This window comes from Centruroides sculpturatus, unplaced genomic scaffold (genome assembly GCF_000671375.1).
Source record: "Centruroides sculpturatus isolate CEXI.00-Female unplaced genomic scaffold, Cexi_2.0 scaffold1591, whole genome shotgun sequence".
Classification (NCBI taxonomy): domain Eukaryota; kingdom Metazoa; phylum Arthropoda; class Arachnida; order Scorpiones; family Buthidae; genus Centruroides; species Centruroides sculpturatus.
In genome coordinates, this window is record NW_019386006.1 from 55,387 (window position 1) to 70,299 (window position 14,913).

At 29.6% G+C, this 14,913-nt stretch overlaps 1 protein-coding gene across 5 annotated transcripts in view; it reads right to left on the reverse strand.

Annotated features, from left to right (window-relative positions):
• Positions 1-299: 299 nt before the first annotated feature.
• The window catches only part of LOC111613072 (glycosyltransferase 1 domain-containing protein 1-like), a 34,966-nt gene continuing 20,352 nt past the window's right edge, over positions 300-14,913 (reverse strand). For 3 of the 5 annotated variants that reach the window (XM_023354375.1, XM_023354376.1, XM_023354374.1), the window contains exons 6-11: positions 11,035-11,175; positions 9,646-9,695; positions 9,286-9,329; positions 2,649-2,769; positions 2,387-2,485; positions 300-506 (exon numbers count right to left, since the gene is read on the reverse strand). In XM_023354375.1, the coding sequence (XP_023210143.1) occupies positions 348-506; positions 2,387-2,485; positions 2,649-2,769; positions 9,286-9,329; positions 9,646-9,695; positions 11,035-11,175 (614 nt within the window). In that variant the 3' untranslated portion in view covers positions 300-347. The remainder of the gene's footprint in view (positions 507-2,386; positions 2,486-2,648; positions 2,770-9,285; positions 9,330-9,645; positions 9,696-11,034; positions 11,176-14,913) is intronic. The other 2 variants (XM_023354377.1, XM_023354378.1) reach the window with 2 other exon arrangements.

Sequence of the window (14,913 nt, forward strand, 5' to 3'; positions counted from 1 at the left end):
ATTTTACAATAAGATTTAATTTTCTTTCTATAATTTAATTAAATAACAGCTTAAACAATTACTATTCAAAATAAATGAATTGTATTATTAAATTTATTTAAAATAAAAAATACACCCAATGAAAATTATCATCTTAACAAGAAGATTCTTGTATTTTCTAACTTACTGATTTTTATAATTAAAATCAATGCAAATATATTTAATATGAAATAAAAATCATTACTATTTTATTCACATTAAACTTTATAACAATTTTTATAAAAATATATACTATAAAAATAATATAAAATTTTATTAGTTAATGTTAGAATTTTGGTATTTGGTTTGTAATTTAAAAACTTCACATTTCAGCTGGTTTCTGATAGCATAGAATGAATTAATTCAAGATATAATTTTGATTCTGTTGAACAAAGATGCTTTCTATTGATCTGTTGTTTGGCATTTTCAATCAGAATATTTTTTAGAGAATGATCATTCATCAACTCTTCTGCAGCATTTAAAAATTCCTAAATGTCCATAAATATATAATAATAATATTAGTAAGTAGAATTGCAGAAACATTTAATTATAGCAATGATTATTATAGACAACACAAAATGTAATTTGTTTACAGCATTATACTCATTAAATAAATGTTAATATTAATTACAATTAAATTGTAAAATAATATTAATACAATTTATATATATATAATGCACCACAAATAAAATACTTTGTATATAACAACTTTTTATATAACAAATGTATCTATTAGGCTTTATATTGTACAGCCAAATAAAATTTAAGAGCAATTATGGATATAAAAATTTTTACAAATTTTGGAATTTCAACAAAATATAGGTCCTAAAATTTTATTTACTGTATTTACTCAAATATAAGACGATCTCGCATATAGGATGAGGTGTGACTTTAAAGACCAAAATAAAGAAAATTAGATTTATTAATACAATTCTAATTTTATTTCATTTAATAACAAATAAAATATCAAATGCATGTAAATGCACACATTGTCCCACAAAAATTACTGGCATTTTAAACTTTAAGGAAAAATCTTGTAAAATCGACTACATAATTTGTTCATATGAAGCTGGACAATCGGGAACCTTTTTTGGCCAATTCTTAACAGTCGAATCCACTCTTCGTCGATTACACTGATGAGTTTCTTCAAATTCTGATTTCCAAATACAGTTGTCCTTCTATAGTCCGACGTTTTTAAATCCGACATGCTCAGTAGTCCGACGCACCTCCCGTCAAGGTACCGTCCCCGTTACGTGTCTGCTTGCACAGAAGCATGTCGCGATGTGAATCTCCCCATCCAATTCTTACTCGATGACACACATTTTGTGTGTTTTATGTGAGCAGTTCTGTTCGAACAGTTGGAGTAGAGAATATTGTAAGTTACTGCTAGCAAAACAATACGAAATATGTAATTATTTTCGGTAATCCGGACACTTTTGGTAATCTGACACACCTTTGGTCCTATACCTGTCGGATTATCAAGGGACAACTGTAATCATCTTTTTTCACATGGGAATGAATTAAAACTTATATTGGGCTCCCGTGTATTTTTAGAATTCAATTCAAAACCTTTGCTTTTCCTATTGCTATTCATATTTACTCCAGATAATACACAAGAATGATTCAAATGACCCAGATAAAATACTTTTGTTTTTAAACACAAGAATGGAAGAATCTGGAAAAAATGCGAATACACAGTTTACAAAAATTATATAAAAATGAAAATAATCCTTCGCTTGCACGTGTAGGATGACCTAGGTTTTTGAAACAGTGAAAAATAGATAAAATCCTCTTCTTATATGTAAGTAAATACGGTATTATGAAAATATTTATTAAACATTATCTTCTTAAATTTTAAAATTAAAATGTTAAACATTTTATAGTTTTAATGTTATTACCAAAAAATATACATAAATGTGTAGAAAAAGAGAATTTTTAGAGAAATTTTTTAATCATTAATAAAGGTTGTGGATAACGAAAAATGTTTATCACAAAGATTTTCACATGCTGTCTCAAAATCTTGAGATGTTCAAAAGAATACTAATGACAGATTATTATTGTAAACAAGTGTATGTTTTATTGATCTGTAGCAACTTTAATAATTTAAAACTTCAATTTAAAACTTAATGTATACAGTGAATGGATGAAAAATGACATTAAAAAAATATTTAGATTTGACTGGCAATCACAGATACATCATTCTTCATTGCCACATACTTTTTAATAGAATGTAATGAGCATAATACTAAAAATCAATTTCTTAATCTTCTTATTAAATTTATAACTTGTATATATTACAAATTTCATTAATCTTTCCATTCAGCTCAACATTTACAAAAATTTGTATTTGATATTAAGTAAACAATACCTTTGGTGTTTTATATAATAAACCGGTAACTCGATCTTCAATTAAATCTCTATTTCCTGGAATATCTCTAGCAATAACTGGAACATAAAGATCCATTGCCTAAAACATGTATATCATTATTTGATACTTATATTAAAATTTCAAATTAAATTTTAAAATGTTTTAAATCAAATTACACTAAATTATTTAATAATATCTAGAAGAAATTTAATAAATTATTTTTAAAATTTATGATTCAAAGTGATAATTTTCATTTGACTACCTCCAAAATAGATGAGCACATTCCTTCACTTTGGGAGCAATTGATAACAGCAAAACTATCTCTCATTGTTGCATGCACATCATGTTGTGGTAATTGTGGTAACAGCAAAATGCCTCTTGCTCTAGAAAATTAGCAAATAAACTTTACTTAATAATACTACTACAATACTTTGCTTTTCAAAAAAGAAAAATTCCTTTATTAGATAATAGTATTATCTACTAAATAAAATCAATTTGTTGGCATGAGTTGAAAATCTGTCAACATGGATGGTACTAGCCTACTAGGATGATGAGTTGGTACCAATTCTAAACTTTGTCCACGTGTTCACCCAACCTGAAATAATTATTCAAGTTTACCTATACTGACTATTATTGGAGAATTTCTTTAAATATGAATTGATTAATTATATGTTTAGATGTATCATTTTAGAGAAATAATTAATTTAAATTTTATTTATTGGCTTCTAAGAGATGTTCAAGTGGATTGATATCATCCCAGTAAATGAGGCCATTATGCAATTCTCTGCAGGTATTGTGAATTTGATGATGGGTAAGCCATTTGATCATCTCAGTTTTTTGAGCCTGGATGAAAGCAATTCAGAAAGTTTCAATGTGTTGAATGAACATCAGAAACTAAAAGATTTCATTCAACACATTGAAAACTTTCTGAATTGCTTTCATCCAGGCTAAAGAAAAAATAAAAGACAATCAAATAATTTATTAAGTATCAAACTTGTAATACCTGCAGATAATTATATAATGGCCTCATTTTCTGGGATAGTATCAACCCACTTGAACATCACTTATAAACCAGTAAGTATGGACTTATATATGCTCCCCCACATCACACCATAAACCTTGAAATTTTATTTTCAGAGTAAAATAAAAAGCTATTGTATATATGTATGTATGATTAGCATTTACAAAAGCATTTATGGAAAACATTTATGGAAATTCTTACAAAAAGCATTATGGAATACTCATATAATAATTATTCCAGAATCTCCAAAGATCTGTGGACTTAATCACATCTGCATATACTATATTTATACTTAATTTTTATGAATTTATACTTAACATAAATCATTAACATACAACTTACATATCTATAAAACATAATCACACAATGTTAAATAATGTTTAAGACTAGTATTAAATAAAATTATCTTTTGGTATAACCAGTTATCAATATACATTTTAAAACAAATTCAAATGTAAAAAAGAAAAAAATAAAAGTTAAATTACTCAATGCTTTTAAGTACAATTACTATTTTCAATACAGTAATACCCTGAACTTACATGATAGGTAAGACCGAGCGATAACCACGTAAGTCGAATTCGCGTAAGTCGGGGTATAATTTTGCATATAAATACATACAAATAACACAAAATAAATTGTAGCTATATGTCGAACACGTCCGAACATGTAAGCCGAATAATAGTGTGGGGGGAATGAGTAATTAAGAGTTGCGTGGCGCTCAAACAAAAGACGAATCGACGAGATTTGAAAATTGCGTAACTCTGGATTCGCGTAAGTCAGGGTAGCGTAAGTCGGGGTATTACTGTAGTTCTAAAATAAACATAGACAAATTCTAAAACTGATTACACAGAGAAGAATACCATCATTATAAAACTCCTGAAGATGAGAATTTGTACTCATTTGAGTACTTTAAATATCTGCAGCATAGACAACCTCAATATAGATAAAAGGTACCCCTACTGTTGTTCATTTTGAGCCATCTGTATATATGAATATCGTATGGCTATATTGAGATTGGTGTTCTCTGAATAGTTGTTGGTATATAGAATTTGTTGTAGTTTCTTTTGAGTAGCTCTAAGTCAAATGAATATCTGTTGCTGTATAGAGCCATGGGGGGGTGTTGAGAATCAAGGGACAATGGATGTACAGATGGAAGATTTTATAGCGAGGTTCTGGCCAAAGTTTTTACAATGAGAAAACATAAATGTTGGACATTCAGCGCAACCTTCCTGTAAGCCTAGAAGTATGACAATAGTGTTTGGAACATCAAGCATGATTCCACTGACATTCCAAACACCATTGTCATACTTCTAGGCTTACAGGAAGATGGTGCTGAATATCCAACATTTATGTTTTCTCATTGAAAACTTCGGCCACAACCTCGCTATTGCTTGTAAGTTGGTATGCAAACGTTTAGAAATTGGAGGTTTGTACTAGGGTTGCTTATGAATGAAAGCTTCTGAAATTGATGGGATTGTTAGCTGATGTAAGAGGGATACCTGATGGGTTTGGAGTTTCAAATATAACTGTAATGAAAGATGCAATCTTTGCAGAGATAGAAGTAGTTCCATTGATTCTGTCTATAAGTTTGATATTGGTATGGTTTGAAACAGTCCTATGAACAGGCATATTCCTGTATGGTGAATTGGATCAAGCAGGTGTGATCTTGATGGACTTGCAGATCCATGTACTGCACTTCCATTGTCTAGTTATTCCAGTATAAGTGCCTGATAGATTTTCTGCATGGTTTTCCTGTTGGTTTCCCAAGAAGGTATTGTATCATGTTTTTAATATATTCATTGCACATGTATGTACACCAGCCCTTTACATGGGTAATATAAGGTTTAAATGTAAGAGACTTGTCTAAGATAATATCAAAGAATTTGGTTCTGTTTGGACTTTTATTTGTATATCTCTAAGCCTGATTGATCAGGATGTAGTCTTTTGATTCTACAGATATGTATGCAAATAGTTTTTCTTGTTGAGAATAAAACCATTTGACTGTGCCACTTCCAATTTTCAAAAGTCTCTGGTCTGCTAATAGTGAGGTCTATAGTTGACAAGGTGTGGTTTGGATAGTGAAAATGAGTAGGGATGCCAGTGTTGTACAGGCAGAGAGTGTGTAATCCAGAAGTGTTTTGATAATTTGTCCTCTATGGTCAGCTTGTCCTCTATAGTTTTTATCCCAGCTTGAACTGTGACTGTTAGTCTCCCAGCAGTATCCAGGGTTTTGGGAGTTGGTTTATGAGTAATTCTAACTTGTAAGTCAGTCTGTTTTACTGTTTTACTGTCTCTTGACAGAAGATATATTTTTCCCACTGTTATTAGTTTCTGATGATGAATTTGGACTGCCACAGCCTGGAAAAATGAGAACAAAGGAACTTGGTGTGGGACCAGAATTGTCACTCTGCCACAAGAATTTTGTGTGGAATGGTGGTCTTTGCAAAAAGCACTGTAATGTTTGAACTTAAGATTGTCAATTGTTTAGCCTTTGTTTCCCATAGGCATAATACAGATTTATGGCCCAATTTGTATGTCTTGGAGTTCATCAGTTTTGTATCATATCCCTGGACAATTTCATTGAAGTATTACCATGTGCATATTCAGAGAGGTCAAGTAAGTTGTGAGAATAGCATTTCTTGCTGAGTAGGTTTATTTACTGTTTTTGTCTTTTTGAGATGTGTTTATGTTGTTTCATGGTTGCTGTTTGTTTGCTGTCCTGGTTATGGATTTTGTTTTTTGTTTTCAAAGAAGTTGGTGTTGGATAGGATGGCAGGACAGATGTTTTGTATTCAATGTTTTCCATTTTGTTGCTGAGACTAGTCAGTTTTGTTAACTGTATAGCATGTTGAGACTGGATGATTAAATCTGCAACAGACACTGTTATAACTAACAATAAACTTTAATTTACACAAAAGAAGGAACACTACAACTTCACACACTTGAAGAGAACGAAAAAGGCGGGAAAAAGACAAAGAAGTAGAGGGAGCTCACAACAAATCGATTGGTGTTGCCACCTATAGACAGATCATGAAAATGTAGAAAATTTATTTTTCCAACATAGCAGATGTGCTTTTTGTTGCCACATTCTTCTGTAAGGTTTTGGTAGATTTCATAGGAGATATGCTGATTTTGGTTTGAACTTCCTGTGAAATTTTCTGCAAGAGCTTATTAGCATATGTGGGTTTAGTAGGACATATCTCCACTTTGCTTCTATATAAATAGTTCATTCTATCACTTGTATGTGCAAGCAGTGCTGGCCCGAGGCAAGTTTTAGGGCGCCATAACAGGATCTTGCTGATCATATTATGGCGCCCAGGGGTGACTATGCACTCGATCCACACTATCTCAACAGATAAGGCCATTCACATACTGGCCACACACTTGCAATTAAAATATCGAAAAGTGAAAAAAATATTTTTTCCTTTAATTTTCTGTACCACTGAGGTGCCCGCTAGGACTTAGCACCTGGAGCGGCTGTTCCGTTCGCCCTATGGCAGGACCAGCTCTGAGTGCAGGACTTCTTTTTCTGCTGTCCATTTTTGGGCATCTTGTGGAGGATGCTGTATGATCTCCCCCACAGTTTAGACACACAGATGGATTTGGACAGCTACTTTTACTGTGAGGAACAAACTTGTGGTTATTCCCCACAGTTTGGACATTGTATTTTGCTTTGACAGTTGTATTTGGTGTGTCCATAAGCCTAGTAGTTATAAAATAAAAGAGGGTTCAGGATATATGGTTGGACTCACAATTTAAGTATCCTATTTTGATATCTACAGAAAAGTTAGATGTGTTGAAGGTTATAATTAAATGCTGTGTAAGAATCACTTCCTTGTTTCATGTTTAGTTGATCCTTTTGACTGCTAAAATTCCCTGGCTTGCCAGATTGTCTAAAATTTCTTCCATTGTGCAAATCAGAAGGATTGTACTAAATATTATTCCTCTGGAGTAATTTAGATATCTATGTGGAGTTACTGTGACTAGCATTCCTATGAAATTGGTTATTGCTTGGAACTTTTTACTATGTTGGCTGTTTTCAGTCTTTATGAGTAGATCTCTTGATCAAAGTTTTTGTACCATTTTTGGTGGTCCAGCTATTTGGCTGAGGGTCCTGCAAATGGTAAAGGGAGATAACTCAGATAATTTCTTTTCCACCTTCTGTGAATGGATGATCAGGTATTAAGAGCTAATGTAGTCAGATTGTTTTGGACTATATTCACTTCTCACCCAGGACTTCGAAGCAAGTATAGTCTGCAACAGAGTGACATCAAGCAGAGTATGACCTCCAGCTACAAAATCCTGGGATTCTCCCCCAAACCATTTTGTCCCAGGCTCACCCAACTGATAACACAGCATGCTGATATGAGATGATCCTTTATGACCAGCCTGGGCTAGGCATGGCCATCTGTCTACAGGGAAGCAGAGGCCAAAGAGGTGTGTTGTATATAATCCCCCATTTTGATCATCCCTGAAAGCCATGACCTCAACCTTTTGGATCCCCTTTCCCCTCTTATGGGTCACTGCAGTTGGCCAACATGCAAGTAGGCTCAAATGTATGAGGCACCTAGCAGCCTAATGCTAGGCCCATGCAGAGGGTGTTCAGATAGGTCTACAGTGTTTTATCGTAATATCTTAGACTTTGGTGAACTACCTACATTATTGTGAGAATCAGGATTTATTTAATTAATTAGTATAGGAAATATATTTAGTTTTTCAAAGTTATTTACAAAAAGGGAAGATACAATATCATATTTTCAGTAGAAAAGGAAATCAACTTCTTTTCACACAAAACCTTATCTACAAATTTGACATCCAGCAGATTCTTTTATGCAATTGGAAAGAAAGGACAATAAAAAGGGTGATTTTCCTGCCATTTGGGGCAGTCTACAGAATAACAGATTTGCCATAAGAGACTGGCAGTCCACAAGAATTTGAGAAAGTGCCATAACAGTCTCTCGTCCACAGATTTAACTTGTGTGCCATAAGTTTCTGCCTTAAACTTCTCCCCATCAGCCGAACATCCACTGTAGTTCTGCATCAACATTTTGTTGTCAATACAAGAGTGACTCCAAATCTACAATGAGGTAGTATAAGTTTTATTAATGTAAACTCTTTCTCTTGCAAGGTAACTAGAGAATAAATGTTGCTTGCTTGATTGTACTTTGTTTATATTTCATCTTAATTAAATTTTGATTTGTTGATTTATCATGGTCTCATCTCTGAACTCATTTCTGTGCCGAAATCCTATCGCTTACCTATGGTCCCTCCATCTCAGAAGAGTTATCTAAATTTCACAGAAGCGTGCCTAACACTAAATTTTCGGCTGGTGTTGGGAGCCTGACAAGACCAAGATTCTACGATCTTGTAGTCTACCTTAATTTTAATATAATCTCCATCCTACGACCCTGCATGTGGATCTTCCAGATCCATAGCTGAATAAGCAGTAGAGAGATTATACTTATCTACTCCATTTCTTCACATTATTGTCCACCACTGACATCAGTGTCAGATATCGTGGCATGTGATGAAAAAATATCCCTGCACGCCCCAAACAGTTGTTTGAACAACTGTTTGGGGAGTGAAGGGATATTTCTAAATATTTCCCTTTGATCCTTTACAAATTATCTTTAAATCAGATCATTTTTAAATCATTCATTGTATCATTACACAAATTTATTTAATTGAAGTGTATATTGTGTAATTCCAAAATTTAAGTTTCTCTTAGTTTTTGATAAATATTTCCATTATTATACATTTTGCAATATAATATATTCAAATTGATTATTTTTATTATTACTACTGTTAAATTTGCAAAATATATTATAATATATTTTCCAAATAATACATATATAAATATTTAGGTTAATTTTTATACCTGCTAATATTTTCTGATACTTCTTGAAAATAATCATCTTCCATCTTAAAAAAAAATCAATAAATATTTAATATTGTGGCATATAAAAAATACATTTTATATTAAATCATAATTTATTAACTCAAATACTAATTTATATATACCTATGTATAATATATTGAAAATAATAATTAATTACTTTTAATTATGTAAGATTATTCTTCAGTTGAGATATAATAAGAATGTTAAAAATTAACAAATCTATTTTTCTCATAAAAACTCATAATAATAAAAGTATTAATATTTTTTCACTTATTTGTTTAATACATGGCATATTTTATACTAAAATAATGCTTATACAATTATAGTAAAAAACATTACCTTTGAACCAATAATTATCATCCAACAATCTCTATGTTTATCATGCCATTCTGTAAGATTGTAAAATTATTATAAATTAATAAAAAAATGATAAATCTAGAATATTTAATACTAGATAATTTAATTTATCTGTGAATTTAACTTTTCTGTTTATTTTTCATGAATAAATATATATATGTTCATATTTTCTTAAGACAGAAATTAAAATCAATGATCAAATATAAAATTTAGATAAAACAATGTACATAATAGAACTATTATAATTTTGGTTAATTACAATTTAACACCTATTTTAAAATCCAATGGAACATCCACACTCAAGGTCTAGGTCTATTCCATATGTTTGAATTTAAAGATGAATTAATTATTAAGTGATTCAAGAGCATCATTTATGTTTTATTATGCAAGAACATCTGAAAAATGTGAAATGAAATAAAAAATGAAACCACAAATTATCACTATATCAAAACTGAAAATGAAGTTTTGTCAAAAAAGTTAATAAAGTTGACTTAATGCAATTTTCATACATAAAAACAGAAAATAAATGATCCTTCCTCTTCCTTATTGGTGAACTAAGAAAAACAATTTCTCCCTCTCCTATATTCAATTCAAGTACAAAATGGTTATAATTAAACTGATCTTTACTCAAGAGCCCACTGGGGCTGGTTCTAATAAACATATGTTGATGAAACTTCATATATATGCTATTCATCCATGGGGAATTAATTTCTGTGAAACACTTTTACCACTAGGCAAAAATATGATGTTTCACGAACAAGCACAGTGATGTATTGTTATGTAAGTTACTGTAGAAAACAACGTGTCTGGGCTATAACAATCTCTGCCTCAGATGAAGGCCAGCATAAAACAGCATATCACCAATATTCCCACCAAAATGCTTCATGTGTCAATTGATCATGCCACATCATGTAATTAATATAAAAGGTTCACATATTGAACACATGCTGTAAAATAAAGTGTAAGATAGCATTTTGCTTTACTGATTTATTGTTGTTGTTATTGAAGCACCATATTTTTGCCTACTGGAGAAAATTTGAACTAATTTTTGTTTTCTAGAAATTTATTCCCTGTGATGTGAAAAGCATATACTCCAAATTCATCAACCTATGTCCATTAGAACTGACCTAACAGGCTCTAAGTATGGTCAGTTTAATTATAGCCATCATGTACATTAATATTTAAATTTTCAACTAAAAAGTTAATCCATGTTTTTAGACATGTTGACTATTTGAAATAAAAATAAATGGTATATAACAATCAAGCTATAACCTTGAAGTCTTTTAAAAATTTTATTTTTTTGAAACTATTTCTGAATAAAATTTATAACTAAAGTTATATATCCTATGGCAAACTAAAAATATATATTACCTGAAAAGTCTTTCACTAGAAAGAGTGGATCTTTGACACGACGAACTCCAAGCACAAGTAAAAATATTTTATCTACCAATATGTTATAATTTTTATCAAGATAATTCTTCAAATTAAATCTACTTGGATTTGTATATACAGCTATATAAAATGATAAAAATTAATATTAATAATTTTCTAAAATTATTACAATGAAAAAAAATCAATATTGTATATATATCTTGATTTTTTCATATATAGTTGATTATTCTGGGGATATATATATCCCCAGAATAATCATAACTTATATTTAATATGAAAAATTATAGACAAAGAACTAGTAATTATATTATAGTAATTACAAAATCTAGAAATAATAAAATTATATTAGTTTTTATAAGTAAACAACGCCTTTTTAACAGTCCAGCAAAAACATTTAATTCTCTAATAATGTTTTCGACCGATTTTAGCGGCCTTCATCAGTTACTCCAATATCAAAAAGAACAAAATATTCGAAATTTAGTAGAAATTTGGAGTAACTGATGAAGGCCGCTAAAATTGGTCGAAAACGTTATTAGAGAATTAAATGTTTTTGCTGGACTGTTAAAAAGGCGTTGTTTACTTATATTATTTATTTGATTTAGTTCCAGTAAGATTTTTTGATTATACTGTATTAGTTTTTTAATGAATAAAATATAAATTAAAACTATGTAGGACAGTATAACTCTGAGTAAAATAAAACATAACAGTACCAGCCAGAATTTTCTGCTTTGATAAGTTTCCATTTTACAGAGGATGTATATTTTCATTAATGCATAAAATAAGGTGAGAAAAGTCAAAAGATGTTACATTTCATATTTATAATTGCTATTCCAGTATAAGTGATATACATTTCAAAAATGTAGAAAACATTGAAATGTATATGTAATGCACAGAGGAGGAAAAGCCATAAAAAAAACCAACACACACATAGTATTTTAATTGCCTCATTCCCAAGGTACAACTTACTAATCAGCACTTCAATGGTAGATCTTGCTAAGAGCAGGCAGTAAAGTGCATCTGGGCCAAGGACTTTAGAAAGTCTGATTGGTTAATAAACTTGTTAAAAATATAAACTTTGTGGGACTTTATAAATAATTTTTGCACTATGACCTGTGACACTTATTCTGTTACTGCAGCATTTTATTAGTCTAACTTGATGATAATTGATGATTTCAAAATTTTCAATTTTCATATAAAAATTATTCTTATATTGTTTATTACAGTGATGTCTATTAATTTTTACAGCAGATCTATTTCTTTTATATCATCATCAACTTTATTTGCAATCTGAATGTTGCAGACATAACTTTATACAAGGCATGTTGCTGTAAGCTTCCAATTTCTTTACATATGCTTTTTAATCAATTTGATACTGTACAGTGCATGACTACTATACTGTATTCAGTTTAACTGAAAACCAGCAAAATGTTAATGAACATATTATTATAATGTGTTTATTATAATGTTATATGTAATGTGTTATACGTGTACTCAACACACAATGCTGAATATACATATATTGTAATATTTATTTTCCAGATGTACTATATACATATGATTCACAAAATTTATAAGTACACATGTTTTGAGTGCACTGTTCTCACATTGGCCTGTTGAGAAAAAATACATCAGTCATGCACATTACAAAACATATATACTAGCTTTAACAAAGCAATATTCATTCAGCACAATACAATGCATACTAAGAGATTTTATAAAATAGAATTTAATTTTTTTACATTAATGTATATCACACATTTTGTATATTTCTTAAAACATCCACATAATACAAGAGTAACTGGATAAGGTTAAATAAATTAACATCAACAACATCAAAAATCCAGCAAATAAAAGTAATTTAATGTAAAAACAAATGTTTTCTACCATTTACTACAGTCATCATCAGGTTTAACAGAGTTGCATAAAAGAATAAAGTAAGAATGGAACACAAAATTTAGACCTTGTTTAAACAAAGTTTTGGAAAACTCCACTCACTTAACAGTCATGGAAAATGGTAAAGACATTAAAAATCAGGAAGTAAAAAGATGTCTTAGGTGATGTCAAAGAACAATTTCCATTCAGAAGAGATGGATTCTGTTTCTTTAAACTTGTTCATATGTAGGGAAACACCTGTGTTCAACTTGTATAAGAATGACGTTTTTGCTCATATTTTGCATAAATATGGCATATTACTTTCCCGACATTTCAAAAAATGTAATTAAATGCAGTTGTAAATAATAAAACAACTCAAAGCCGGATGCATATACAGAAATAACCAGTGATTGCCTTAAATATCAGGTTATAATCTGGCTAAGATTATAACCTGATTATTAAGGCAATTGTTTGTTATTTCTAAATGCAGTTATGCTAAGTGTATTAAAAGCAAGTTGAAGTTGTGACAAAGTGATTTGCAAGTCTGTTTTGGTATACAGACTCATACATGAAAGCTCAGATCAAAGGTTTGTTTTGTTATTTCTTTTAGATTTGAGTTTTGTAGGCTTAAGGAATTGTTGTTGTTGAAGTTTTGCCTGTCTAAAATATTACAATTATTGTGAATATTTTCAAACAAAATCCAATTTAAAAAAACATGCTTTTTAATTTAACAATAGCTATAAAAATAACAATAATAATGACTTCTTTTATTATTATAATTAGTAATTGTACTTTTTAGTAAAATCGTTCTTGTTAAATTCAAATAAATTTGAATTTTGAATTTTAGATTGGCATGTTTTTTGCTAGTGATGTCAAATGTCACTATGTGATGTAACACAACATTGGAATACAACATGCAAATCAATACATGGGTTTTTAATGTATAAATACCACTGAATATAATTAAATAAAAATTTCCACTTACTACCTCACATTCTGTAAAAAGTAATATCAAAATTCCAAATATATTAATGGAAATATACAGAAACACTTTTGTATAAACAAATATACATGAATGATGAATGTATAAATCATATCAGTTTTCTAGTTTTAGTTTGTTATTCATGTGTTCACTATACAAAACACATAATTCAAAAATCAGGAAATAAACAAAGTAATAATATTTTTAGATGTTATTCAATAGCAAGTTCAATTACAGAACATGGTGAATAATTATATTAATGTTTATTGTATATAATCCATCTTAACATTATAAATAAGATAAACAGTTAATAAATATTTAATTTAATAGTAGAGTAGGTTTTTCATTAAGTCTAAATAATTGTTTTCATATAAGATTATTTTAAATATTCTGTTTTAGTAAAATTTCTAATAATAGTAATTAGAGTAAATTGCAAAACTTTGCACTATTTTCTTCTTTATCTTTAAAAAACTTGTTAAACACAGAATGATAAAAGATAAAAATAAACTTACAATATACTGGTACTTATCTTTGTTTTTTACATATTTTAAATATTTAAAAAAGTTATCTGCAATTATTTGGACTAGAAAAATATCTGATAAAGTAATAAATATTTTATCACCTACACAATAATTGTTAAATAAACTTTTATATTATTAATTATAAAATTAGCTTAATTTTGAAGGTAGAGACGAGTTTTATAAAAAATTTCAATGATAATAGTGACCCCACTTGAGATATGACAAGTGACCTTCTTCTATATTCTCACCCACTCAACCTTTAATTGCCAAAATTTAATAGCATCAATCCCCCTAATCCAGAAACCTATCTACAAAATTTCAGCAATTTTTGATAAAAGGCATAGAATTGCTAAGTTTCAAAGTAGGTGAACAAACTAGTGCTCCTTACACACTTTTTGCATTTCTTGACATTTCAAGGTACAGACTCTAAAAATGTAAAAATCTTGGGGAGTCATTTTTGACCAATCACTATATATATATATA